Consider the following 27,921-nt stretch of genomic DNA (forward strand, 5'->3'; position numbering starts at 1 on the left):
AGGTTTGGAGATAATAGCTACCTATTTTTTAGGAGTCTCTGAGACGGGTGTGTGAGTTGGTTGTTCGTTTGTCGAAACGTCGTGGAGCCCAGCAAATGCTACGGTGGAGGTTGTTGAAACCAGAGACCCTTGCAGTGCACCGGTTTCCAGATGCGTGACTATATTTCCATGCTGCCAATAAATAATAGAGAGGTGACTGCTGGAATGCTAACATTGTAGCCAGAGAAATGTTCAAAGAGTTAACGGGGTTTATGATAAAAGCTGGCGCCCTCATTGCTGTCACGTTGCCAGTGTTTAATATATGCCCAGCTCTCGGAGGGTTCATCCAGATGGGAGAAAAATAACCGAAAAGGAATCTATGCTGGCATGGGCTTTGCCACGAGGAACTGTAGTACGATGAACGCTGTGATTTACGTGATAAAAACAGACCCGGCCGGGGCTTCTCAAATGGCCGCCCGCTGATCTCCTGGCACGTGTGAAACTCTGGGCCTGGCGGAAGCGCCTGTGATCCGCGCACATCACGTTATGAATCGCTTCATCATCCCGCCTGTCCGGCTTCACTTCTAAATCACGTTGTGGCACGGTATTCCCACGGTGTGCAAGAGGCGCTCAGAAGCACTGGCGCTTGGGCACGCAGCAACCAGCTGACCTCTTCAAGATCTGAAAGGTGGGAAGAGGTTATGAACTTGTTCTTTCTGCACATGGACTGGCACGAGGGCCATATTGTTCAATCTACATTTAGGCCGTCTTCACAGGGTGGAAAGTCCAGCACTCTAAATGGGCCTGTACTGTCTGGTACTGAGTACCGGCACTTTTTTTATTTTGAGAGGGAGAGTACTTACACTTCCCAAGAGTGACGTAATACGTTTAATTGGAGAGTACCGGCACTTCTCAGAAACAAGCAGATACTCTGGTTCAGGGTACCCGCACTTCTAGTTTTCCATTTCAAGCACTGGTGGAAAGCAGTGTCTTTTGTAGGCTCTTTCAATATGTAATTCAGATTTATATATGGTTTTATTCAGGTGATAGGTTCATAAAGCACAGTTTTCATCCTACTGGTTGCCTCATTATGCTGGGAGTGCAGGTAAGCTGGAAGAACGCATCAATGGTAGCAAGTCTGACCATTCGTGCAGTTGGCCCTAGAGGCATAGCCCAGGCCCCTGCTGCCTCTGCAGTGCAATGGTACCCCAAGCTTTTCAAAGGAACCCCATAGCTAGGGTAAATGTATATCTGTGAGATATGGATGTATGACATTACAACGCATGCTTTTACCACGCATGCCTTTACAACACGGTTTTTACAACGCAAACCTTTACAACGCATAGCGCTTTGGGGTGCTGGATAGTGAATAGTTTAATTTACTATTCCAAATCCAGTCCCCGTGGACACTAGGGAAGGTGTTGGATAGTAAATTAAACTTATTCCCTATCCTAGAGCGCCCCCCAGCGCAATGCGTTGTAATGGTTTGCGTTGTAAAAGTTGCGTCGTAAAGGCACTGCGTGGTAAAAGTTGCGTTGTAAAGGATGTTTCCCGTGAGATATAGGACACTCTGGGGCCCCTCATCACTTTCTACGTGGGGTGGTGGGGTGGCTCATCACTTTGCTTTATGCCACAGTTTGGCTGCTTGTGAATCCAGATGAAACAACAGCATATAGAGAGTCATGGTGCAGTCCATTCCTACTTTGATAGGGAAGCCCTATTGCTGTATCTTTTGCAGCTAGCAAGCCTCTATAAAAGCCTTTCCTAAACTTTTAAGGACTCTCTTTTAACATCACCAATTGGAGGCAGCTCGCTTGTGACGTCATAATACATAATATTTATTCTTAAGCTTACAAATATTAAGAAGGGCATCAGTAGCCATCACAACTGCAACTCACACAGCACTTGTGGGAGTGATATCAATATGATATAATAGTTGATAAGGATGGATTTGCTCAACAGTGGCGGATAGCTACAAAATAGACCAAAGGCACCGGGTTATTGTCGTCAAAACTACTTTCTTAATTTCCCATTTTCTTTTAAAGACCTCCATTTGACTGCAACGTCTGTGAAACAGGTGGCTGCAGCTTCTGTCTGAAATTTTACCAATTCCTAAACTCCTGTTCTATCAAACATAATCCCCCAGACTACAACAGGTGGTGGAAGGATATCCCTGACAAAGCAGATCTTTCCACCCCACTACAAAAAGTCTCAGGTCTATTCAAAAGCCTGTCCTAAAACATAATCCAATCAACACTCAGATAATTATTGCCTGGCCAGTATGGTAGGCATAAAAATTGAGGAAATCTGTATCCCTAACATTCATCTTGACAAGGCCGTGTCTAAGCGTTGCCTCAACCTGCACATTCGACACGTGGCTCACAGATTCATGTGCTTCTGATTACTCCGAAACTGAAGCTGCGCCCACGCTCTCTTCCAATTATGTTTACAAGTGCAGGTTTCTAACCAAGGAGTAGCATCTATGCAACCAATCATAACAGGCACGCTTCCTCCAGCTTGAAATTAATTGGATAAGCATTTGCTCGCCAACTCCTTACTTTTTTTCCTCAAGTGGGCCACACTTCAAGGAATAAATCCTATGTTATTAACATAATTTCAAAAAATTTAATTTCTATCAATTTCTGACAGTAAATATAAGTCCTTGCTGCCTGCAGCCAATGTCTGCACGCAACAGTTATAAGAGTTATAAAAGGCAATCTCCATACATAAAACTTCATCAAATTCTGCTCAATAAAAAGTGGTTTTCACCCTGAATTAGTGCCAAGACGGTTCCCCTCATAAAATATTGCTTTTACAGGCAGCTCGAGTATCCTGGTATCTACATTGACAGATTCCATTTGGTCTCTAACCTTTTTTCAGGCTGTCGACGAAACTCGTGGGTGGTAGACATGAAAGCTAAGGCTTGTCCTTCACAAGGATGTGCCTTCCACAGGAGCCTCAAATGTGAAACTGGAAGTCTGCACCTGTTTTCCACATATCCCCTGCTCCAAAGATGGATGACAGGAGGGCTTCAGTGGTTTGCCCTTTTCACAGTAAGACCCTACCATTTAATTTCATGCAGCCTGTGTTTGAAGGGGGACTGTGGACATAGATTGATAAAAGGAAGGCTGGGGCGAGAAGGGAATTGAAGGGATGGTGGGGAATAGGTAAAGGACTTGGAAGATGAAGGTATTTTTAAAGTGCTATAGACAACAGACTTGATGGGTCAGCAGACAGACACGATGCGTCTGAGTTCCAAACATATTTTTAAAAGTTACTAATTTGCGCCTTGTACATTTATTTCGAAATTCTGAGTAGATTTACGCCTTTTATGGAACACAAAATAATTCTAAAGCAACTCACCTACATCTATGGCAATCATCGGCTAAAGTATTAGCAAATAAAAATAAACGTGCTGATCTTCTACTGGCGGAAAATTACCATCTTCACATTCTTTTATGGAGTGCAAATGCTTTTAATCTTTTTATTCCTTTTCTTCCACTGGGAAAATCAATTTCCTGTAGAGAAACCCCTTCCCCCACCTTCCCTGGAAGATGTGTGTGTTTGGGGATTTTCACATCCTATCTATTCTCTTTCACCAATCTTTCTTTTGTACTCTTAATGTTAGTGAATAATCATAAAGATACGCATTTGTGAATGTTTACCATATTTCCAGTGGCCTGCCAAAAACACGAAAACGGCAACACACAAATCTCCATTTATTACCCTAAAAAGACGGCAGGGGGAAATTTGCTAAAATATACCATTTTCGTAAAATCCCACTGATTCTGAAGGGAGCATGTACACATTGAATTTATTTTATGCAAATCAGGCATTTATGTATTTATTATATTACGTCATGTATTTTAGAAAGATCTTAAAACGTTCCTCTTCTTTACTGTCTATGTAGTCCAGCGCCGGTGATTTTTGTTGATTTTTGACCCCCTAACGCCATGCAACTCTGCTGGTTGTTCCTGAGCTCTAAAATTCGTTTTCAACAAAATATAACTAAGGTATGTTATGTATCGAGCTCTTTAGTGCTAAGGACACTGAACGATAAACTTAGTCCTGACATTTTAGAAGAGCTGCGGCCGAGTTTATGTGATGCTATTAAAACTATTAGTGATATTCAGCTCTCACAAGGAGCTGTGGATATGAAACACAATGTGATCAAGATAATAAGTATTTATTTTTCATATTGTGCTCGCTACAAAAGTCTCTCCTTTCACCAGGGCATGGGACCGGAATATCAAAAATATTACAGCAAAAATAGTGAAGACCAAAATATCCAGCATGAAATCTACATATAGTTATGAATAGGCTTACTATACTTAATTCCACTTCTGCATACCTTTACAATATATGCATATATATGTTCAAGGTACTTAGCCTATGGAGTTAAGAACAGTACATCTAGATTTACCAATATGTACTTACTTTCACAATATTTTACAGGCGCGGCTGGTTCAGATAAGAGTGGTGAGGCGGGCAGAGGGGGGGAGTCGACAGATGACAGATTAGGGAAAATAAAATAAAAAATAAATGAAACCACTTACCTTGAGCATCGGCTATGCGACGATCGTCAGGTAAGTGGTTTTATTATTTTTTCCCTTTATTTTCCCTAATCTGTCTGTTGACTTCCCCACCCGCCCCCGCACCACCGACCACCACTCTTCTCGGAAACGCCTTCACCTGATATTTTAGTAGCTAATACTTTTGATACAATATTCTCGTAACTCATTACTTTTGTAGTCGACATTCTAACATAAAACATCCACTCAACTTGAGCGCCTAGAGACCTGTAGGTGATTGGCGCGATACAAATCTAAATTAACAATAACAATAACAATAACTGATCTCATCCATCAGATACACGAAACGCTGAAGCCTAAATGTAAAATATGTGGAGGAGGCATCTGAAATCCGGGTCACCAGTTGCTCAACTGCTCAAACCTTAGAGTGACTTCCTTAGAATCACCCCTGTTTTAATGGCAACGTAGTGCTTGCCAGCTGGCAGTGTTTGGGCTCTTAGTTTTAATGGCAGAGGACTCTTACTTGCTGCTAGTGTCTGGTACGTGGGGAGGGACTGATGAACTGAGGTTAGGGCTCCCTGGCATTGCTTGAGGTGGAAAAGGGAGTGTTATGCAAAACACAAAGGGCAACCCTATAATTCACTAAGGAGCCGAGTGTAATCATTTCTAGAGGTACAGCGGTTCCTTAGAACAAGTTAACAAGATTTTGCAAACAAAACAAAAATGTCACAATACCAAATAATGCATAACCAAGAATACTGTTGTTAAAAAAAGTTATTTAATACAGACTGGGCAATTCTTGCGCCCTTCGCACATGCCCTTGAGGTTTTGCGTGACCAGACTGGGTGTAACATAAGGGAATAGTAATTTTTTACCTGCCTTGTATTTCCTAGCAGTTAATCGTGACATGCTTGCACAGTACGCTTTGGGTCTAAAAAACAAGCTATCCTGACTGCCAGCTTCCACTTTCAGTCCCCTATCTGCGTGTTTTAGTGGGACATCAAGCGCATACTAACATGACCCAGTAATGGGATTATTTTGTAAAAAAGGAAGAGCAAAGGACCTCCTCAGAAGTTCACGGCAGCTTGCAACACCCATTGCCCCTGCCAGCGCTGCCAGTGCCAGTACCCAAAAACTACTAAACATCCACTCTTACAAGTATGACAATTCAGAGTATTCCAGGCCACCCTAAACTATAAGAATGGTCTGGCTAGCATGTATTATTGATATTTAATATATAATGAATGATTAAACATTCCTTTGTTGTACCCATCTCAAATTTAGGCAAACAGCGCCACCATGCGTTAAACTATCAAAAGTGTCAATTTTGAGAATTAAGTGCAGGTGTCGAGCACCGGCAGGCACTGGCTGAAATTAAGCACGGAGTCCAAGTAGAACATTCCCGGGTTCCTTGAGATCCTTATTTGTTACATTTTTCTGCAAGTAATCCTGTGAATTCCTTGCACCACAATATTTTTTTGGGGCTGGGCTGTTTTCTAGACATTGGGACACGTTGCAATAGTAAAATTCTTCAGGTACCTGATCCTCTGACCCCTTCGAGCTTCTATTGTATCCCTTTTTCCTAATGATGATCACATTATAACTATGGGCTGAAGCACCGTCAACAATCAACATATGAACAGACTATATTACACTAGCCTGAGTTGCAACTGCCTAGTTTAAAGGAGTACGACCTTAAGACTATTAACTTACAGTCATTGGACAACAGGGGGGGGGACGGGGGTTTCTTGGGAGTTGTTGGGTGGGGGGGTGGGTGGGGGGAGTTTCCTGTTGGTCGGGGGGGGGGGGGGTATCTTATAACATAAAATACACCTATATTTCTGACTTTGCAGCATGCGGCCTACAAATAAAAAATAAAAAAAACTTACAGTCATGTGATTTGCCATTTTTCTTGTCACACTATGTACGTGCTCTTCTACAGTGTGAATCACTTGAGCACCGACTAAGTGTGTTTTTTTTTACCAATTACCCAGTATGACTTAAAACCCTTATTTTACTATAGTTTTCCTATTTATGAATTGTTCTTTAATATTGTGACATTTATTGTTTTATTTGCGAAATCGTGCTAAAAGTTGTTCTAAGGGACGGCTTAGTGCAGTGCCACTGAGTAGGCCGTTCAGGGGGTTGGGCATTTTTTCAGGTTTTGAACACTTTTTAAAGGTGCTCCATTGCATGTAGTTGCCTAAATTGAGCACTAAACAAAGTACGGAAAGATATCCAGATACCTCTGATGTCACATCGATGTGTGTGCGTACTTGCAGACCCATGTGAGATAACCTGCACCATAATTTGGAACTACTTTGCATTTCGAATGCTTTCCCGAAGCAGGGTTCCGACATCCTGCATAGAACACGGCAGATTATCAAAAATGAATTTCAAATTCAAAGTCAAGTGACACAATCAACCTTGGCTTTGACTTGCCTAATTGAATCTGTACCATGTCGCATAAGGGTGATATCTAAATCTGAATATTTAAACTAGAATCTAATTACTGCAGGTTGGAAACCTGTAAAACACGAAACTCCATTTTATTTAAACGCATCTAAAACACATAAGCGGTTTTCCGTGCTGCAGTGGTGTGCTGTTTTACACAAAGGACCTGTCATACATTTATCACAGTTATGGGTCACATACATAAAAGGTTGGTGGAAGAGTGCCACCAAGCGGTCACTACGCTCAGACGTTTTCGCCAGTGATTCGCAAACTCGTGCCTGGCAGACTTCCGTCGAGTGGTCAGCACTCTCGAGTCTAAAGCGTCTGTTTTCATTTAGTGGAAGAGCGCCGTGCAGTCAAGGTTCAGAAGGCACGCGCCTTTCTTTCAAGGGATCTCGCGCTTAGAGTACAGTGTGCAGCGCACACAAGCTTCTCGTTATGGCACGGGATATTATTACGTTACATTATACCGTGCAGCCTCACCACACGTAACCAATAGGACAAATGTTCTCTTGGTGCTGGGATAGTGGCGCGGATTGGGCGGGGGCCCATTGAACCCCCACTGTGCTCTACTGTGCTACACAAACAGCAGTCAAAGGGGCCCTTTTCCCTGCTTGCACCAGGGCCCATGACACACTTGCTGATGTGCAGGGGCTGCAGTTACTGGCGCTAAACGGCATTACACAAGCTTGAGGGTTGAAGTCCCGTTTTCAAATGCAGCCTAACACAACACATTTTTTTTGTTCTCTCGAAAATGGACTGTTACACATATGAGCTGCCCGGGAAGAGTACGGCGTCCTCCCAGTCCCAGGTGTCCAAAGCAAGGAGCTGTCATCAGCCTTACGTATGCGGGTTGCAGTGCGTGTAAAGGTGATGTACACTAGCAACTGGTAACCAGGGCACGAGTCGTGGGTACACGCGGGTACACAGAGTCCACCCACTCTTTACAGGGTGGACGCCGTCCCCCCTGCTAAGAAGTTGGGTCCCACAGAATATGTTGAAATTGTCCCAGTGTAATTTTGAAACACCGGGACACGTTCATCATCTCCTGCACATTGTGTGCTTTCGATTCCCAGCAGCAACGTGCAGACAGAAGTTACGGCCATCAGGCCTCCATTTGATCAAGTGTGGGGCTGGAGGCGCCCTGGAACTTCACAAATGCAAAAGCACCTTCAAGGAAACTAAAGCACACAGTTTATCTCTTCACAGGTACTTAAGAGATGCATGCTTTTTACTTTGTAGTATATAAGTGCATATAAGTGCATACACTGTAAGAATGTCCGATGGGTTGGTCTGTCTCAGTATTTACACACATAACAATTTAAATAGCACTATTTTATTTCTTTTATAGTGCTGCTCATCCCAATGCAGAGTGTTAGAGCGCTTTACATAACATACACATTATCTATTCCAAATAAATAATGCAAGTGTGTAAATTAATGTTTAAGTTGTGTTCCATGAGACAGTCAGGGTTACAAGGTGTAGGAGTCAAATACACTATATAGCTCACTGTTGGCTACTAGAAGGATTACAATGTATTAACTGTACGTAACAAAAGGATCTCTGTGTTCATAGCAGTAATCCATTTACCTACCTAAATAAAATAAAAATCTGTGATCGGCATGTTACATGATATGCTTTGGAGGAGACAACTTTTATTCAAAATAATATTTTATTACATTTTCAGTTGCCATATGATATAACATACACATATTAGAGCATCACTTCCAGTGAGGTCACTTCCTGTGATGCCACATGGAATGTCATGCGTCGTGACGTCATGTCCTTTGATAGCACGCATCATGATGTCACTTGCATACTGCCTGACTTGATCAGTACCCCCACTTCTGTTTTTCAGGACTTGTGCTCTGATGGTAACGACCAAAAACCGATACGCGTAGAGTCTTCAAATCTGACAGTGTCTCTCGTGATGTCATTGCTACATGGATCCAGTCTCATACTGTCCTATCATAGGCCTGATAACGAGTCCCCTTAGACACATGGCCAAAAAATAAAGCCCAGACAAGGCATTTACTTATGACAAGAGCAGAGGTGTCAAGTAAAGACACTGTTGTATCATAAATCACACCAAGTTCAAAATCTGCCCTTTTCATTTCAGGCCATACACCTGTTGTATGGAACCCCCTACCAGTTCTCAATTAACTGCTCAACCCGCTGTTGCATCGCTATCTGACATCCTTTGTTATCTAACCCGAATGTATCTTTCTTCTCTGTATTCATAAACGTCTTCAAGAGAATACCTTAAGCGAGGTTTTGCTTTTAGAAAAACGCAACTTTGGTGACTTTTATCTAATGTCACTTTTGTGTTCTTGATGTTGCAAGCACACTCTGTAACCCGCATATCATTTCTGTTGTGTAAGATGGAGCACTGCTAGCACTATTATCCACATTTGTCTTTCCATTAAATTTTTTTTTTTTTTATGGAGTTTTATATAGTGCAAACTTGACACAAAGGTATTGGGTATCTGAGAGCTTTACACGAGCACCAGTTGCGTTTCATGAGGACACACTCATTTTTGTTAGGCACGCATGTTGTTCATACTGTATTATATGCAATACATGGGAGCCTTCATTACCTGTATACAAAACTATCGCTATTTTTATTACAGTATAGTTGTGACATCACTCATCATCTGCAATAAGAAAATGACGTAGCTGGTCAATAGCCACTTATGGCAGCTTGTTTATTTTTTGCACAGTTAATATTTATTACAGGAAAGCATGACTTTGTCAGTATGGTAATATACATTATGAGGATTTCTGAAAGTTACTTATGTCAAACTACATATGATAAGATTGTGCAACAAATTAGTAGTTGTATTGTTGTGTAATTAATTTCTCACTATACTTTTTAGGTCGAGCTAGACGTAAGCAATGCCAAGCATTGCTAGTCTGCGAAGACATCTATAGTCACCCGTTTCTGGGAATGAGGACAAGAGGGTGCACGAGCGCAGATTGCACCTCGTGGGCGCGCACGGCGCCGTGCCCCTCTCCTGCCTCGGAAGCACCAACACGCATGCGCATACCCAGAGACACACACACACACACACACACACACGAGCACCCATGCACGCACCCATACATACAGAGAACCCACCCCCGCCGTCGCATACACACACATGCGCGCACACACACTGCATACACACACTGCATACACACACTGCATACACACACGCTCCCCCCTTACCTCACCAGAGACACACACACGAGCGCACATACACACACGCACGCATACAGAGAACCCACCCCCGCCGTCGCATACACACACACACTGCATACACACACACGCTCCCCCCCCCCCTTACCTCACCTCACCAGGCTCTTTTCTCGTCCTGTTTTCATGTGGGCTCCTTCTGCCCGGCTCCCGATGGGCGGGCGGGCGGGTGCCGGAGAAGCGACCAAGAACACTCTGCGCCTGCGCGGAAGTGCACGCGCCCGCCTGACGTCACTTGTTTTGCTTGTTTACTATTGGTAAGGATCCTGCGCCCCGCCCGGCACGAGTGCTTGTTAATGAATGTTGCTTACTTGATTCCTTTGATGGCACTTGCAAATGGGGAATGGCTTTGATTCTATTTAGTTGATGATTATATTTTAACACGTAAAGTAAAATATTTAACTCGTTTTCCTATGTACATATTTAGTTTAGTTTCTTAAACAAAAGAAAGTATGAACTATTTAGCTTCAGACCACAAACAGTTGTGAAACTGAAATATCTATTCAGGGCTCGTAAAAAATAAGATGATGCAGAAAACCCCAGAGAATAAAGGGAGGAGGAACGGGGTACCATTGCTTTCATTTTGCAGATAAGCATTGCTCCTTAGTACAACAGTTTTCACGGCTTGTTTGTCACAGTTAAATCGTACACTTTTCTATTTTATTTGAGTAATTCTTGATACTTTTATTTGAAGCTACTTATATAATTCCATGTTCTCTGCTGTAATTTTCCTCACCTTCACCTCTGGTCAGCCACGCATCACATATTCATGTCATTTTTTATACTTCATCCTCTGAGAAGTTCTGCCTAGTTTATGCAGTCATAATTGATATATGTAGTAAAATACTTCAGAAATGAGAAGTGCGGTCCTGGAATACGACGCCACTGTTACGAAATCCATATCTAACTTGTGAAATTTCTCAACACGTGCTTTGTTCGTAATAACTCTTTTTACAAAACGTTTTTGTGCTCGGAAAAACGCTGAATTGTAGAAACTGGTTAAGAGTTTGATATGCAAATGCCAAATCTTATTTATGGCTCGTACTTTGGGTATACGTCGGCTTATCATTGCCTTTAATTTAGTGCACTGCTATTGATTTAAAAAGTGTTACTTATATTTGATTTTCTTCTGTTCTGAGGGATTATTAGTTTTTTTCCAGGGCATCCTCTCGAAAATATATGGAATTTAGTGACGCTGTTTGCTGATTTATTTATTTATTTATTTTAACAAGGAGAGGGATTAGTTTGTGGGCTTTTAGGAGGTCCAGCGTACATGCCCTAGATGCATTTAAACAAAGGAGGATACGAAGTTCCTAGGTGGACTAGTAGTCACCATTGTACTGCCATGACAGGTGCTGTCTGGCAGTGTGTTCCAGGGGGTAAGGAAAAGGATGGGGGGGAATTCTCTTTTCGGAACTACGGCTCTCACACACCCAGCAAGCTAGGTGTCACGCTTCATCATATGAGCCTGCTCCTCGTTGGGCCAGCGCTTACCCCCTGGAACACACTGCCAGACAGCACCTGTCATGGCAGTACAATGGTGACCACTAGTCCACCTAGGAACTTCGTACCCTTCTTTGTTTAAATGCATCTAGGGCATGTACGCTGGACCTCCTAAAAGAACACACTGCACCCTCACACACCTCACCCACACACACCCACACACACACCGCACACACCCACACCCACCCACACCCACACCCATACTGTACCCACACACACACCGCACCCACACACACACCGCACCAACACACACACCGCACCCACACAGACACCACACCCACACACACACTCTGCACCCTCACACACTCTGCACCCTCACACACAGCTTATCTGTTATTTTCTTCATTCATTGGAAAGTTTACTCCCTTTAAGATCTGAACACAGCTGCCTGGTCCTGTTTATGGCTAATAGATCATGTCTGTAGCCACACTGCACCCTCACACACACCGCACCCTCACACACCGCACCCTCACACACCGTAACATTACACACACTGCACCCTCACACACACTGCACCCTCACAGACACTGCACCCTCACACACACTGCACCCTCACACCACACCCTCACCCACCGCACCCTCACACACACTGCACCCTCACACACACTGCACCCTCACACACCGCACCCTCACACATCGCACCCTCACACACTGCACCCTCACACACTGCACCCTCACACACCGCACCCTCACACACCGCACCCTCACACACCACACCCTCACACACCGCCCCCCCACACACACCGCACCCTCACACACACCGCACCCTCACACACACTGCACCCTCACACACCGCACCCACACACACCGCACACACACCGCACCCTCACACACCGTACCCATACACACACACTGCACCCTCACACACACTGCACCCTCACACACACTACCCCCTCACACACACTACCCCCTCACACCCTGCACCCTCACACACCGCACCCTCACACACTGCACCCTCACACACCGCACCCTCACACACTGCACCCGCACACACACACTGCACCCGCACACACACACTGCACCCGCACACACTGCACCCGCACATACACTGCACCCGCACACACACTACACCCTCACACACACACTGCACCCTCACACACACACTGCACTCTCACACGCTGCACCCTCACACACTGCACCCTCACACGCCACACCCTCACACGCCGCACCCTCACACGCCGCACCCTCACACGCCGCACCCGCACACCCCGCACCCTCACACACTGCACACTCACACACCGCACCCTCACACACCGCACCCTCACACACACTGCACCCGCACACACACTGCACCCGCACACACACTGCCCCTGCACACACACTGCACCCGCACACACACTGCACCCTCTGCACCCTCACACACTCTGCCCCCTCACACACTCTGCACCCACACACACACTGCACCCTCAAACACTCTGCACCCTCACACACTCTGCACCCTCACACACTCTGCACCCTCACACACTCTGCACCATCACACACTCTGCAATGGAACATACACTCCAAATACCACTCAGTGCCACAAAATTATATGCAACATAATTGCACACCTCATACTTACACTCTACTCAATGCAACATAAATACACTTTATCTATCTGTCTATCTATCTATCGCCCTCACTCTATCTATCTGTCTATCTATCGCACTCACTCTATCGCCCTCACTCTATCTATCTATCTATTGCCCTCCATCTATCTATAGCCCTCCCTCTATCTATCTATCACCCTCCCTCTATCTATCTATCGCCCTCCCTCTATCTATCGCCCTCCCTCTATCTATCGCACTTACTCTATCTATCGCACTCACTCTATCTAGCTATCGCATCACTGCAGCATCACTCAGCACCACCACAGCATCACTCAGGGGCACCACAACATCACTATGCGCTACCACAGCATCACTGAACGCCACAGCATCACTCGTCACCACCACAACATCACTCAGCGCCACCACAGCATCAATATGTGCAACCATTCAACAACAACTGGTTCAAATATGTTCTCTCAATGTTTCAAGCTTTATTACAAATGTCACAAAAAGATGTTAATATTTCACTTCTGTTCTTAGATTTCCGTCACAATAAAATACAATGAACATAATCTTTAAATATCTACAAAAGCTATTGCCATTATAAATTACAATAACTTTTATTTCAGTATTAATTCTTAAAAAAATTAAAAGCCATTTTTATTTGTAATATCAATACATCTAGGTCACGTAAATACAACACATATTGCATTACAAATGCTATAGGTGTCACATATGCGAAAGTTAAAACTATTGGCATTGTAAATGACAAAGCTATTAATTTCGCTATTTTCAAAACCAACACATAAATAAAAAAATTGTCATTTACAGTACCAATAGCTCAAACTTTCCTAATGCGAGACCTATTGCATTGCAAATGCTTGTTCTATATATTTGCAACTACATCCGTTCATGTGAAGGACCACGATGGCAAGGCTTTTTGCCTTTCGGGGAAGTCTAATTGTGCAACCCTATATTCTAAGCAGGGCCACTGAAAATATGCGGCTAGGAAGGTCCAAATTATGCAGCAGTGTTGGTTGAATTATGTGGCAGCGTAAAGGAAAAGAATGCAGTATAATGCGGCAACTTTTATGATAGCATTACTGCATTATTTTGTCATTTTCACACGTTAGCACTGTCTGGGCAAATGTTTTGCCTCATTAGTTCCAATTTAACACCAAAATAGAAAGATAAGCCCCAGAAAGGTTACTGGGCAACCTTTGCGATTGGCCTTTCACTGCACTGAAACATGTGTTGTTGCATTTTTGGTACCTTTTGATCTGTTTGAGCTACAAACAATTTTTATGCTACAATCTGTAATTATAAAGAAGATGGGGGTTCATGTGACTAATCCATAATTATGAGGAATTCGCAGCTGCCGACAATCTCATCATTCCAAAGGGACTCATTATAAAGTATAACCTACCATCAGTGATATAGTAAAACAATATTTTAAGTCAACTCGAAGTTCCATGACCTTATACAGGAACTTAGCTTTCAGCCTCATTCCTGTATATAGCAAAGCAACTCATCAGTGACTTGTAATGCTTTTATAATGTGTGGCAGAGGGTACTGCACCCTCATATAAACAGTAAAATGCAAAGTGATCTGATGCCTCATGGGGACTTGTTCGACCTTATATACAACGTGTAAAAATTCTTAAAACCAAGAATTTGCAATGCAATAGGTCTTGCATTAGTTAACATTTGAGCTATTGGTGTTGCAAATTGTATTGAATTAAGGATGCAGTACTGCACCCTTTAGTTGCTTCATGGAATTTATTTTTATTACTTATGCTACTCCTGGGATATTTTTTGACCAATAGGACAATCTAGCTAACATTACCATTTGTAACGCCAATATATCACACTTTCACTAATGGGATACCTATTGTATTGCAAGTGCGTGTTCTTCTATGAGTGGGGAGCAAGTGCTCATTGAGAAGTAGACAGGCTGGTTTAAATAGTAATAGTTTTACTGGAGACGGTACTACTGTAATGCTGTGAGGTAGAAGAGTCAGCTGAGGGAAGGGGAATGCTTGTGCACCACAGCAAGAACTCTTCTCTTGATTTGATGGAAAATGTTCCTTATTCCCCTTTGTGCCTCATAGTCATCAGCACGCCTCGGTCTCTCCCCGACTCAGAAGCCCAGCGTTTCCAGTAAGAGTGCATGCTCTCCCGTGTGAAGCGCCCTGCTGTGCCGCAGGCTTCTTTCAGCCATTGTGAGTGGATGTCTCTGTGAGCCATGCTGAGTGAGTGGGAGCACTGGGCGAGGGGTAAAGAAAAGCATGGCAGAGGAGGAGGCCGGTGGTGCGAATGAGGGACAGAAGTGGAGGGAACAGAGGAGGAGAGAATTGGGGGGAACAGACAGAGGAGAGGCATAGGTAAATTTAAGGATGTGACAGGAAGTCAGTATATAAATCGAGACATGAACAGAAAGAGAGAGGCAGAAATGGATGAAACAAAGGAACGAGATAGACAAAGGCAAGTCAATAATGACATCAAGGTCTACAAATTGCTGTAGAGTGTGGGTGAATCATGTCTTCAGTCCATGTGAGGTGTGACAAGGGGCAGCTGAGGTGTAGTCGGGCAGGCAGAAAGTTGGCAAAGTGGGGCAGAGTACAAGTGAAATAGGACACCTGGTAAAAGTGTGTACGGTCAAAGCACGGGGATGTGAAGGTCTCATGAGAAAGGTAGGTGCATGTGAAATGATGGCACAGATGAAAGCAGGCAAGAGTGAAAGGACACACATTCAAAGGGTGCAGGTGTAAGGTCTAGTGCCGGGGTCTCCAACCGGTCGATAGCGAGCTACCGGTAGCTCGCGGAGACCCCGGGAGTAGCTTGTGTAGCCCTTCATGGGGTATTAGCTTTTCCGGCTCCATTCGCCCGCCCTCACCCAAACCAGCCGCTCGGATTGGAGCTAAGCTGGGGTTGGGGGCGGGCGAAGAGGATGACGCTCCTGTCCTGGAGCTGCAGACTCCTCTCGTGAGAGTCTGACTCCTGTGATGTCATTGTCGGGTGCCAGCGCGGAGCAGTACGGAGCAGAGACGTGACTTGACTTTGACCGCAGGTAAGCTCAATGGACGAGCAGATAGATAGTTTAGTGACGTTGGATTCTGATTTTTTATGCATCTGATGTTTAATAATGTTGAATAATTCCCGGTGCTACACTGATACGCCAGGCACAGGCACAAAAAAACGTGCGGAACAGAGGGCAGAAGGGCACAAAAAACAAGAGGAAAATGAGTGAAACAGGGCAGAAGGGCACAAAAACGAGTGAAACAGAGGGCAGAAAGGCACAAAAAACGAGTGGCACAGAGGGCAGAACGGCACAAAAAACAAGGAGAAAACGAGTGAAACAGAGGGTAGAAAGGCACAAAAAACGAGTGGCACAGAGGGCAGACCGGCACAAAAAACATGGGGAAAACGAGTGAAACAGAGGGCAAAAAGGCACAAAAAAACGAATGGCACAGAGGGCAGAAGGGCACAGAAAACGAGTGAAACAGGGCAGAAGGGGACAAAAAACAAGGGGAAAACGAATGAAACAGGACAGAAGGGCACAAAAAACAAGGTGAAAACGAGTGAAACAGGGCAGAAGGGCACAACAAAAAATGAGTGAAACAAAGGGCAGAAGGGCACAAAAACGAGGGAAACAGAGGGCAGAAGGGCACAAAAAACAAGGGGAAAACGAGTGAAAAAGAGGGCCGAAGGGCACAAAAAACGAGTGAAGCAGAGGGCAGAAGGGCACAGAAAACGAGTGAAACAGGGCAGAAGGGCACAAAAACAAGGGGAAAACGAGTGAAACAGGGAAGAAGGGCACAAAAACGAGTGAAACAGAGGGCAGAAAGGCACAAAAAACGAGTGGCACAGAGGGCAGAACGGCACAAAAAACAAGGAGAAAACGAGTGAAACAGAGGGTAGAAAGGCACAAAAAACGAATGGCACAGAGGGCAGAAGGGCACAGAAAACGAGTGAAACAGGGCAGAAGGGCACAAAAAACAAGGGGAAAACGAATGAAACAGGACAGAAAGGCACAAAAAAAAAGGTGAAAACGAGTGAAACAGGGCAGAAGGGCACAACAAAAAATGAGTGAAACAAAGGGCAGAAGGGCAGAAAAACGAGGGAAACAGAGGGCAGAAGGGCACAAAAAACAAGGGGAAAACAAGTGAAAAAGAGGGCCGAAGGGCACAAAAAACGAGTGAAGCAGAGGGCAGAAGGGCACAGAAAACGAGTGAAACAGGGCAGAAGGGCACAAAAAACAAGGGGAAAACGAGTGAAACAGGGAAGAAGGGCACAAAAAGCGAGTGAAACAGAGGGCAGAAAGGCACAGTATGGGCTCTGATGAAATTAGGCTTAAAGTCAATGAAACTGGGCGTGGGGGGGTCTCTCAGGAAAATGCGTGAGTTGCTTTGGGTTCAGTAGCTCACGACGATTTTCACTGGCCAGAAGTAGCTCGCTGGTGTAGTGAAATGAGAGCATATGTGAAATAAGAAGAGGTAAACGATGCAGAGTTGGAGGCGGCAGAGTTAAAGGACAGCCCGGCCAAAACAATCATTGAGAACATGGTCGGACCTCGTAGGGGTGTTGGGGGCAGGCATGCACTGTTGTGGGTGGAGTGAGCTGGTTTCGGGAAGGGTGCTGGGAGATTAAGAGCGGCACAGCAGGTGCATAAACAGCAATTGGCCACAAAGGTTTCATATCACGAAAATTTGCAGAGAGGCAGGCCAATCTAAAAAACAGTGTGCTTAAAATTTGGGGGAAAAACGTGAAGCGTAAAAGCACATGTAACAGGGGCAGTCCTCGTGGGAGGATACGAAAGTCCAAAAGGAAGAACTACTAAGCCTACTGACCACTCACAAGTGACCATTTACAAACAACAGAAAGGCAAAAAAAAAGATGGGCGGTGCTTAAAGCCCATATTGAGGAACAGGATGCCTTGTGGAGCAGCGCATGCACTGCCCAGGCTCAACTCTGCCCAGGATCGATCTAAAAATGTGGGTGAAGGTAATTAGTAGATCGCTTAGTGCCTCTATAGGCTATAGGAGGGTATGGAGAGAACACACATACTAAATGGAAAGTGGTGCATTTCCCAACTCTGTTTGTTTTACAGGCAGCACTGAAAGGACAATCATTTCAATGATCAATGGCCTGATGAGCAAATATGGCCTTCCCGGGGGGTGGTTTTGGAGGGTGGTGTATTTCACCACAGCTGATTCATATACAAAAATGAGGTCCTACAGTGCATTTTATATCACAAGGCTCCAAAGATAATTGTGAAAAAGCCACTTGTTTTACAGTGAGTTTGAATAATCTGCATTTATAGATTGCAATGATCAACTATGATTTTACAGACTGAATAAACCATTCCAGTTCACATTTACCACACCCTTCACTTTATTTTCACATTTTGCCCCCGCTTCCGTTTACCAACCATATTATTTGACAGCCACTCTATTTGAAAGAGTTACGATGAGGAATAGAAGTTCTGAAGACTATGCTACTTCAGGCCTTAAATAGCACAGATATCCCATAGATTGAACAAAAGTGCCTACAACTACAAAACATAATGTTAAGCAAATAATAAGGCAGGAGTTGTTACTTTAACATCAACATACAATGGTTTGGCAATGAACTAGTACTGAACTAGCACGATCTTAAAATGTCAACTTGTCACGTTTAGCAAATTAACCAAATTTGCCAGGAAAATACCCCTCATATAGTGTTAGTAAATAAATATAACCATTGTGTCACCAAGTATCACCTTGGGGTACTCTGAAAGTGTATTAATGGTGCATCATGCAACAGCTCGTCAAATTCAGAACATGTTCATGTTGTGTTCGAATATCAGTTTTTTATCTTGAGTAAACTCTGTTGAACATATATTAGCACATCATTTTCTGGAAAACTGTAATGTTTCCTTGGAATACCAGCTGGACTTATTAGTATACAGAGGACCCCAAAATCGGCTCTCCATTTTCTGATATACATTTAATTTACCCAAAAATATCAGCTTGTCAATTTCATTCACCAGTTGGGCACACTTACCATACATATAGTGCACAGTTACAGAAAAAAGAAAGAAGAAACAATACAGGCTTCCATTGCACAGATGCAACACATACATCGCAGAATGCTGGAGTGGAAGTGCCACTCAAACACACAGTACATGTATAGTGCAAGCGTGAATAGTGCAATAGTGCAAGCTTCCCTCATATGCAAAGAACATGTAATTAAATGGATCAGCAAGTCAAAGTTTTCCTCACACTCAAAACAAGTACAGCAAATGTCTCAGCTCTGCAAGCTTCACCTACATTCATACTGTGGGAAACACAGCCATCAGCAGGGCACTTTCACTTCAGAAGGTTAGCACAGTGAACAACCATTACAACGCAACTATTACAACGACATACCATTACCACGCAACTATTACAACACAAGTCATTACAACGACTTGCGCTGGGGGGCGCTCTAGGATAGGGAGTAGTTTAATTTACTATCCAACACCTTCCCTACTATCCACGGGGACTGGAGTTGGAATAGTAAATTAAACTACTCACTATCCAGCACCCCCCAACGCAAGTCATTGTAACAACTTGCGTTGTAAAACTTGCGTGGTAAAGGCATGCATTGTGAAAGCATGCGTTGTAATGACATACATCCGTTAGCATCAACACAGTGGCATCTATTGGAAGAGGTAGTCCTATTCGTGTGCTCTATTTTATGTACACAGTAAGCAAAAAATTTAATCCGACTCTTATTATAATGAGAATGTGATAACAAATTTAAAAAAAACAGGATAGTGAAAAGATTCTTAAAAATGTCCACAATTTACATTGAAAAGGGCACAGCAAATATATGATCTCAACGTGTAATGGCACCAGACGCACCTGCATCGGCAGCGGTTATCAGCAAGACATATTCCTCCTTGGTCTCCCGGTCCAGACTCTGCACCAAGCTGAGCTCTCCACTGTCTGACAGAGAAAAGGTGCCATCTTCGTTTCCGGCAATGAGGGAGTAGGACAACTTGTTGTTTACACCTTGGTCATCATCCCTTGCCATCACCTGGAATTTTGTAAGAATAATTTGAGCAGTTACCTAAACAACTTCACTTACAAGTAGATGAACAGATGCACGTAACAATAAGTCTATGGAAATATGTAGGAACTGTTCTCTTCCTTAATAAAGCCAATCTGAGGATATTACATTAAACTGTTGTTTGCTGTTCTATCTTCGCTTAATTGAAGCTTCTTTCATTAACTTCACGACCCCACCTATTCTCTCTCGGAAAAGTTTTTTTTTTTTTACAGTGTGCTTGACAAGGAAAATGATTCAAACAGAAGGCATGTTCTCTCATCTCACCAATAAGGACCCAAGAATCCCTCCCAACATCTAAGTCACTCATTCTGTCAGGGTATTTGCAAGTCACTACAGTTTACCTCTTTGAAAGTGACAATGACACCAGTGGAGGTTGAGCCCATTGATACAGGTATGAAGACAGAGTGGTCCTGTTTGCTCCACAATTAAGGTGCACTAAGTCCTTGCTCCCGGGGTGGACTGAGATGCCATACCTAACCAGATACAATGTGGCTGGACTCTGGTTTTGAAACTCACACTGGATCAAAATTCATGTGTGCCATTTTGAATGCCTCTGTGCCAAAATGTATTGGCGCAAAAAATAAAGCATTTTAGTCTGATAGATGGACATGCCAACTTTGTCACGTAATAAATGTAAGTTGTTTCTGTATTAATAGTTCTGCTTATCATGGATATACTCATATAGAAGATAATTGTATTCCTTTTTCTCAGTCCTGCTCACAGATAGTCATCTGCAATGCTAACCTCTTGTCCTACCACTCCTCGCATGTGGGGTCCAGTCCATTCCTAGAAGTGGCTGGTGAGTGGGTGGTGGGGGACATGCTGCATCAGAGACGGCTTTCCCACAACTCAACTTTAGAAACATTTTAATCTTTAACGTACTAATAAAGCACAGGTATTGACTCTGCTAAAGCCCCCTGTGGTATGGTAAGGAAGGTGGTGGTGCATGCAGTGATGTAGTCTTAACCTCTTCCATGCTCATGACGAGCCCAGCTCGTCATGAGTCACAGTAGAGCTGGGCTCATGCCGAGCTGGGCTCGTCATAATGGCCACGGTCCACCCATGCGCGATTGATTCCCCTCCTGTGTGGGAGAATTAATCAGTGGGCGGAGTCATGACGAGCCCAGCTCGTCATGAGCACAGCTCTACTGTGACTCATGACGAACTGGGCTCGTCACGAGCACAGCGATGCCGCGGGCCCCCGCGCGGTGGGGGAATCACCCCCGCAGCGAAGGAGTTAAATTAATCGTGGTACACCCTTTGTAATGTTTGGTGTCCAAGATTAAATTCAAAGATTTAAGGGTAGTTTGAGCCAACTGGATGGTAAGTGTGAGCCACTATCTGACATTCCTTGTCACTGCTCTGTCCCTGACATCGCAAGATTTCAGTATAAAAATCAGCCTCAAAATTTCAGTTTTCATGGGTTTTAGTCTGGAGTACTCTGCAGCCAAAGACCTGCGGCATAGACACCCATGGGTCATATGTATGTAAAGCTAATATTCCTGGCAGGAATCTAACAGCCAGATTCATCAACGGAAAATCGGCTCACAAAGGGCCAGATTCTCAGAATCTGGCCCTTTGCGAGCGCAATTTTTGCATTTGGGATTCATCATCCCAAATGCAAAAATCACAAATTGCGAAATCGCTAAATTGCGAGGAATTGCATTTAAGGAATCTCTATTTGAGATTCCTTAAATGCAATTCATGAACCATTTTAGAATTGCGAAATCACAATTTTTGGCCGCAATTTAGTCTGACTTCGTGGTAAATAGCGAAAACTTAGAAAAATGCACTTTAGTGCATTTTTCTAAGTTGTATGTTGTATGTTACACACACACATGTCCTTTTGACATGTGTGTGCGCAACATCAGTCTACATTTTCATTTCAGGGGTGCTACAGGGTGTCCTTTGGACACCCCTGGCACCCTTGAAATCGCATCCTTATTTGCGATTAGCAAATTGCTAATTGGAAATAAGGAATGACTCTCCATGAGTCATTCCTTATTTGCGATTAGCAATTTGCTAATCGCAAATAAGGAAGCTGTAGAAATCGCAAATAATATTGCGATTTCTACATGAATCCTGTTTTGCGAGTCTTTAATAGCGATTCCTTAATAATCGCTATTAAGGACTCGCAAAACAGGACGATGATGAATCTGGCTGTATGTGGAGCGTATTTTGCAAATAGCCAGATTATATATTCCAACAGGCCTTGTGGAGGGTGCGCAGAGTTTAGTTTAAGATTTGATCCTCCACTCCATTGTGTCCATACAATGAATTCAAGCTTGGTTTCACTGGATTTGTCTTCTAAACGTTAAGACACAATCTGGCAGTTGGATTCTCAAGCTTTTACTGTCTGTAGATGCAGGCTACCATCACAGAAATGTTAGTCACTCTCACTTGATGGTCAGTGCAGAGGAGTGGGGGAATTTGCATCGGCATAGATAGTTCTAAATTGGCACTCTTGACAATAGAATACATCGTAGATAATCAAAATATCCAGTGGTTTTGCTCTTTACAATGTGGTTAGGGGTCTGCTCAATTAAATGTTTTTGACAGGATGAAAGAGAGCTTTTGGTGACCTTCCAGTGTCAAGATCTGTTTTGAGTCCACTCAGCCAGGAGGTAGATTTCTTTTAACCCCTGCCATGCTTATGACGATCTCAGCTCGTCATGAGGCACAGTGGAACTGTGCTCATGACGAGCTGAGCTCATCATAACTGCAGCGGCACTCCCACGCATGGCTAATTCCCCACCTGTGCAGGCGTTCTATTGTAGTGGGTGGAGTCATGACGAGTCCAGCTTGTCATGAGCACAGCTCCACTGTGCAGCATAACGAGCTGGAATCGTCATGAGTACTGCGGCGCTGAATGCGCCCCCTTCCCCCCCCACCGCGGGGGAATTAGCCCCGCATGGAAGGGGGGGGCTAGACACTGTGATGCTTGACATGTTCCCTGATCCCTTATCCAGGTGAATGTGAATCTGGTGATCATCAGCATACATTTTCATAGATCATTAATAAATATGGTGACTGGAGCATGCACATTTCGAACAGTAAGGGTGATAGTTCAGAAACAGTAGGACACCATGTAGAACTCTACATAATAAGAATGGCGCTGGTTCAGTGTGCACAGATTGACACTGTATGAGATTGAAAGAGGGAATCAATTCTAATGGCTGTGCTATACACTCCTGCCCAATCATGGGATCTCGTCCACAAGGAATTCAGGACCATGATACATATGGAGGCTAAAAGATCTAGGAGAATCAGTGTAGCTTTCTTGCCTTCATTTAGGGTGGTGGGGACGAGGAATTTCATGATATTCACAAGCATAGTTTCTGTTTCCCTCATAGCTCTGAAACCTATCTGTAGGCAGTGTAAAATGTGGCTGTGCACCACTTATTCTTGCAATTGGCACATCACACAATTATCCAAGAGTTTGGTTGGCCAAGGAAAATTAGACATTTGTCTTATGTGGCTCACTGGTCTTGGCTGCTTTTTCTGCAAGATAGGCGTGGTAATGGGAGAATTTCCTTTGGAACAGGCACGTTTATCATGCGTGTGAGTGTTGCTGAGACTAAAGGGAAATATTGCTTTGTGCAGGCTGCAGGGCAGGGCTCCAATGCAAAGTTGATGCTTTGTACTTCTGGGTTAGAAAGCATAGACCCCAGCAGGGGAAGGGATAGCGTGAGGTAGAGGTATGACAAAGGGTAATGGCTATGTGAAACAACTTCCCAGATTTTTGTTATTTTGTTCTCAAAATATCACCTCGTCTTTGCAATGTCGATGAGAGGCAAACAGGTGAGACTTACGACTCACCTGTTGGTCACTTCCCAATCGCCCTATTTCCGCCGTCACTGAATTTATGCAAAACTCTCCTAGGTGAAGGCGAAAGAACCCAGATGACAGGGGTTCCAAACAAACCGTGCCCTTGTTAGAGAGCCTTCAAGGTGCTTAAAGAGAGATCATAGCAGGAATCCCTTTCCAGAATCCCCCTCTCTGTGGCGAGGGTGAGAAAGCATAGTCTAGTAAGTAGAAAAATGCATGATGCATAACAGTGATGAGCATCACAGAACCTGAATTACAATCAAATTATAAATCAATAAGGACACTAAAAGCTGTGGGACAGCAAGGAGACCAAGCAGAGAAACTAGTTACTGCTTTTGGCAGAGACATGGTTAAAATGGATTGGCCAGGAGACAATTTTGCTACACTCGCTTTAGAAGAACCTATGTTAACAAGGAGTGCGTCTGAGAAAATCATGGCCCTCATTAAAATAATGCGTAGACTGTACCACTTTTCTAACATCGGGCTACATGTCACTCGTAAATACAGTATGCCTGGTGGGATCTTCCAGCTGGAGGCAGCCTCCACCTGTCACCACCAATCGATGGATGGGATACAGCACATTATTAACAGAGAGGCATCCCATTACGAATGTGCACATATCAGTGGCATAACGTAAATTGATGGGGGGGCACCTGCAGAGTATGATGAAGGGCCCCTGAGCCTCGCATATCTCACAGATTGGCCTCGAGCAGAATGGGACCCCCCTTAAGGCTTGGGGGAGTATGAAGTCTTGCGACCACCCCTGCAGGGGCAGCAGGGGTCTGCATTACACCCCTGATGCACGCCAATGTAACCAAAGTATACTGAACATAATCAGCATTATGTGTTCACAGGACAAACATTGCCCAGGATCAGATATGGCCTTTCCTGGTCTATTCTTCGGGAGGGATGACTGGGATTACATAACATGTGTATTTGTAAAGCACACGTTCACCCTTAGGCATCTTGGTGCTGAATAACAGATGTTCATTGTTACCCAACTCAATGGTACTCATTTTATCGACCACAGATGGATAAAAGGTTGAGTGGGCCCGTCGGGATTTGAACCTGCGACCATGAGGTCGAACACAGGCCCCTGCAGGGGATGCATTAGTCAACTGAGCCACCAGATCCAGCTATGGTCTTCCCCAGACCTCCCTTTTAGGGTTCCATGGGTTGACTACAACATGTGGGGAGGAAACCACATAGGTCTCTTTTCAGGGTATATGGGAACCACATGCCTCCAGCAGCTGACGCAACATATCACCTCAAGCAGTCCAATAGACTGCCTGCCGGAAATGTCCAGGTGGGCTGGAAAGCGGACGGCAAGAGTAGAGGGATTAATTTGAGAATACCCTCACTCTGGCCCAATTACTTGTCACTGGACACGTTTACAGCCTGCAGTGTAATGATGGTCAACGAGTTATTCCTTCAGCTCATAGTGTATTTTCAGATTCCAAATTTGCATTTGTACTTCTGTAAATATACAGCCACAAAGTGATCTGAAACAGCAAAATAGGGCATTTCGCGCTACATGTAAATAAGTACACAAATAAGAGAATTACTAAAAAGTAACATGCAGATAGTGTACCTTTATGCTTTTTTGATGTCATGGCACATGATGAAAATGCTAACATGCACATTAGAGTACGCTGAGGAGTTGTATTGTTTAAAACATGCTTAATACAAGTAGTCAAAGGAGGATCTTGTGAATAATTCTCCTTGTCCTTACCTGAAGTATGACCTTTGGCAGTGTCCTTATATTTTCGGGTACATTCACGGAATATGGAGACAACTCAAATGTAGGAATGACATCGTTGACATCTGTTAAAGCAATGCTCACGGTAGCTGTATCAGTCCGAGGGCTGCTTCCGCGATCTGTTGATTGGACGGTCAATAAATACATTGGTCTCATCTCTCGATCCAAAGGCTTGGCAATCGATATGACTCCCGTAACCGAGTCAATACGAAACTCACTGTTGCCATTGCCCTTGATGATGCCATATCGAACCTGTCCATTTGTACCTTCATCCGCATCCCAGGCAAGCACCTGAATCAGATCAGTTCCAGTTAGGGTATTTTCACTTATTTCCACATTATATAGGCTTTGCGCAAACAAAGGGCTGTTATCGTTGATGTCAAGGACTATGACCATTACATCGGTGGATGAGGAAAGTGATGGCTCACCTTTGTCCGTGGCAAACATCGTCAACGTATAGTTAGAAACCTTCTCCCTGTCAAGTTCACCAGTAAGCCTGACTTCGCCGTCGATGGTTCCAATGCTGAACGTGTTTTCCAGTGGGCTTAGCAGCGTATACTCAATGTAGCTGTTTGGTCCACTGTCAGCATCAGTCGCTTGAGCTTTGAACACAATGGTATCAATGGGTGTATTTTCTTGGATGTAGGTTACCTTCGGCGAGATGAAGCTGGGCGCGTTATCGTTCACGTCCAGCAGGATGATGGACACCTGCACTGAGCTGGTATATCTAGAAGCGGGAGGTGGTGCCATATCATTTACCTGAACAACAAGATTGTAAAAAGACTGGCTTTCACGATCCAAAGGCTGCTTGATGCTCAGAATTCCATTTTTATTGACAGCAAAATGCCCGAGGCTATCACCAGATGCAATACTGTACGTCAATTCAGAGTTTAATCCTAAAAAACAGACAAAAAACAACAATCATTGATATTTAATCTTTATTAAAAAGATTCAAATTTAATTTAATTTCAGAAAATCACACTTCTGCAACGAAATGTAAAACCTTTGTACAGGCAGTGGCACATTTCGTGCATAAAACGGAGTCAATTTAAGCATAAAATAATAATAATTAATGTTACTAATTGCCAATTTAAGCTGGCATGCGCTACCAATGGTGTCTCTCACTTAATTTAATGTATCACATTTGTGTTAATCAAATAAATAGCCTGAACAAGTGAAGCTAAACACTTTCAATGTCCCACGAGTAATGGAATGATATCCTATTCCTTAAATGGTTTCTCTCAAAGCAGGTATTAAATTACAGTCGTGGATGGTGTGTCTGGCATGGTAAACGCAGAATAAGTGCTCTACAAGCAGGGAAGTACAGCAGATGTACATCAGCTACATACATTTAATTATAAATCACTCAGAAATTCGTACTTAAGGAAGGAACCGAAAAATAATTTGTATTTGACTGGTGTCTCGGCGATATTTAATAGGACACTGTAGAGGGTGACGTTTATTTTCTGATGCTTTTGTAGAGTTTGAGAGGGGGCCTATATGCTGCTCTATGTGCAGGCGCTATCATACCTATACATGTGATGAACAATGAGCATAGATACCAAACTAGCATATGTATAAGCAATTTGATTAAGCTCACCCACCAAAAACTCACAACGCCTTTAAACTGACGCAGCCCCTGTACTGACTGCACACTGTCACAAAACCGCATCATTACTGCTGGTGTATCACAGAGTGGTATTTTTTCACCAGGCATGAGTGATACAAACAAAAAAAACTTAAAAATATTAGTCTTGGCATGGCAATGATGGCCATTTGTGACATGCCACACTTAACAGAGAAAAACAAATATTGTTTTAAGGACGAGTTCTTACAAGTTACTGCTGGTGGAGCTTGTAGTAACGGTGACATTTTCAAAACAAAAAAAGAAGCTTGAAAAAAATGGTTATTACCACTAAAAAAACTTTGCCTTGTTTTATAAAGGGCCAAAATCAAGCATAGCTGCATATGTATTTGTGTAGGTTCAGCAGAGTTTAGGATAATGAAA

General features: G+C 43.8%; 1 protein-coding gene across 1 annotated transcript in view; it reads right to left on the bottom strand.

The window, feature by feature from the left end:
- Positions 1-27,921, bottom strand: part of FAT4 (FAT atypical cadherin 4) — a 386,231-nt gene that overhangs the window by 122,088 nt on the left and 236,222 nt on the right. The window contains exons 5-6 of the mRNA XM_078676811.1: positions 25,887-26,809; positions 20,119-20,293 (exon numbers count right to left, since the gene is read on the bottom strand). Of these exons, the coding sequence (XP_078532937.1) occupies positions 20,119-20,293; positions 25,887-26,809 (1,098 nt within the window). The remainder of the gene's footprint in view (positions 1-20,118; positions 20,294-25,886; positions 26,810-27,921) is intronic.

The sequence above is a fragment of the Lissotriton helveticus genome, chromosome 2_1, assembly GCF_964261635.1.
Source record: "Lissotriton helveticus chromosome 2_1, aLisHel1.1, whole genome shotgun sequence".
NCBI classification, from domain to species: Eukaryota; Metazoa; Chordata; class Amphibia; order Caudata; family Salamandridae; genus Lissotriton; species Lissotriton helveticus.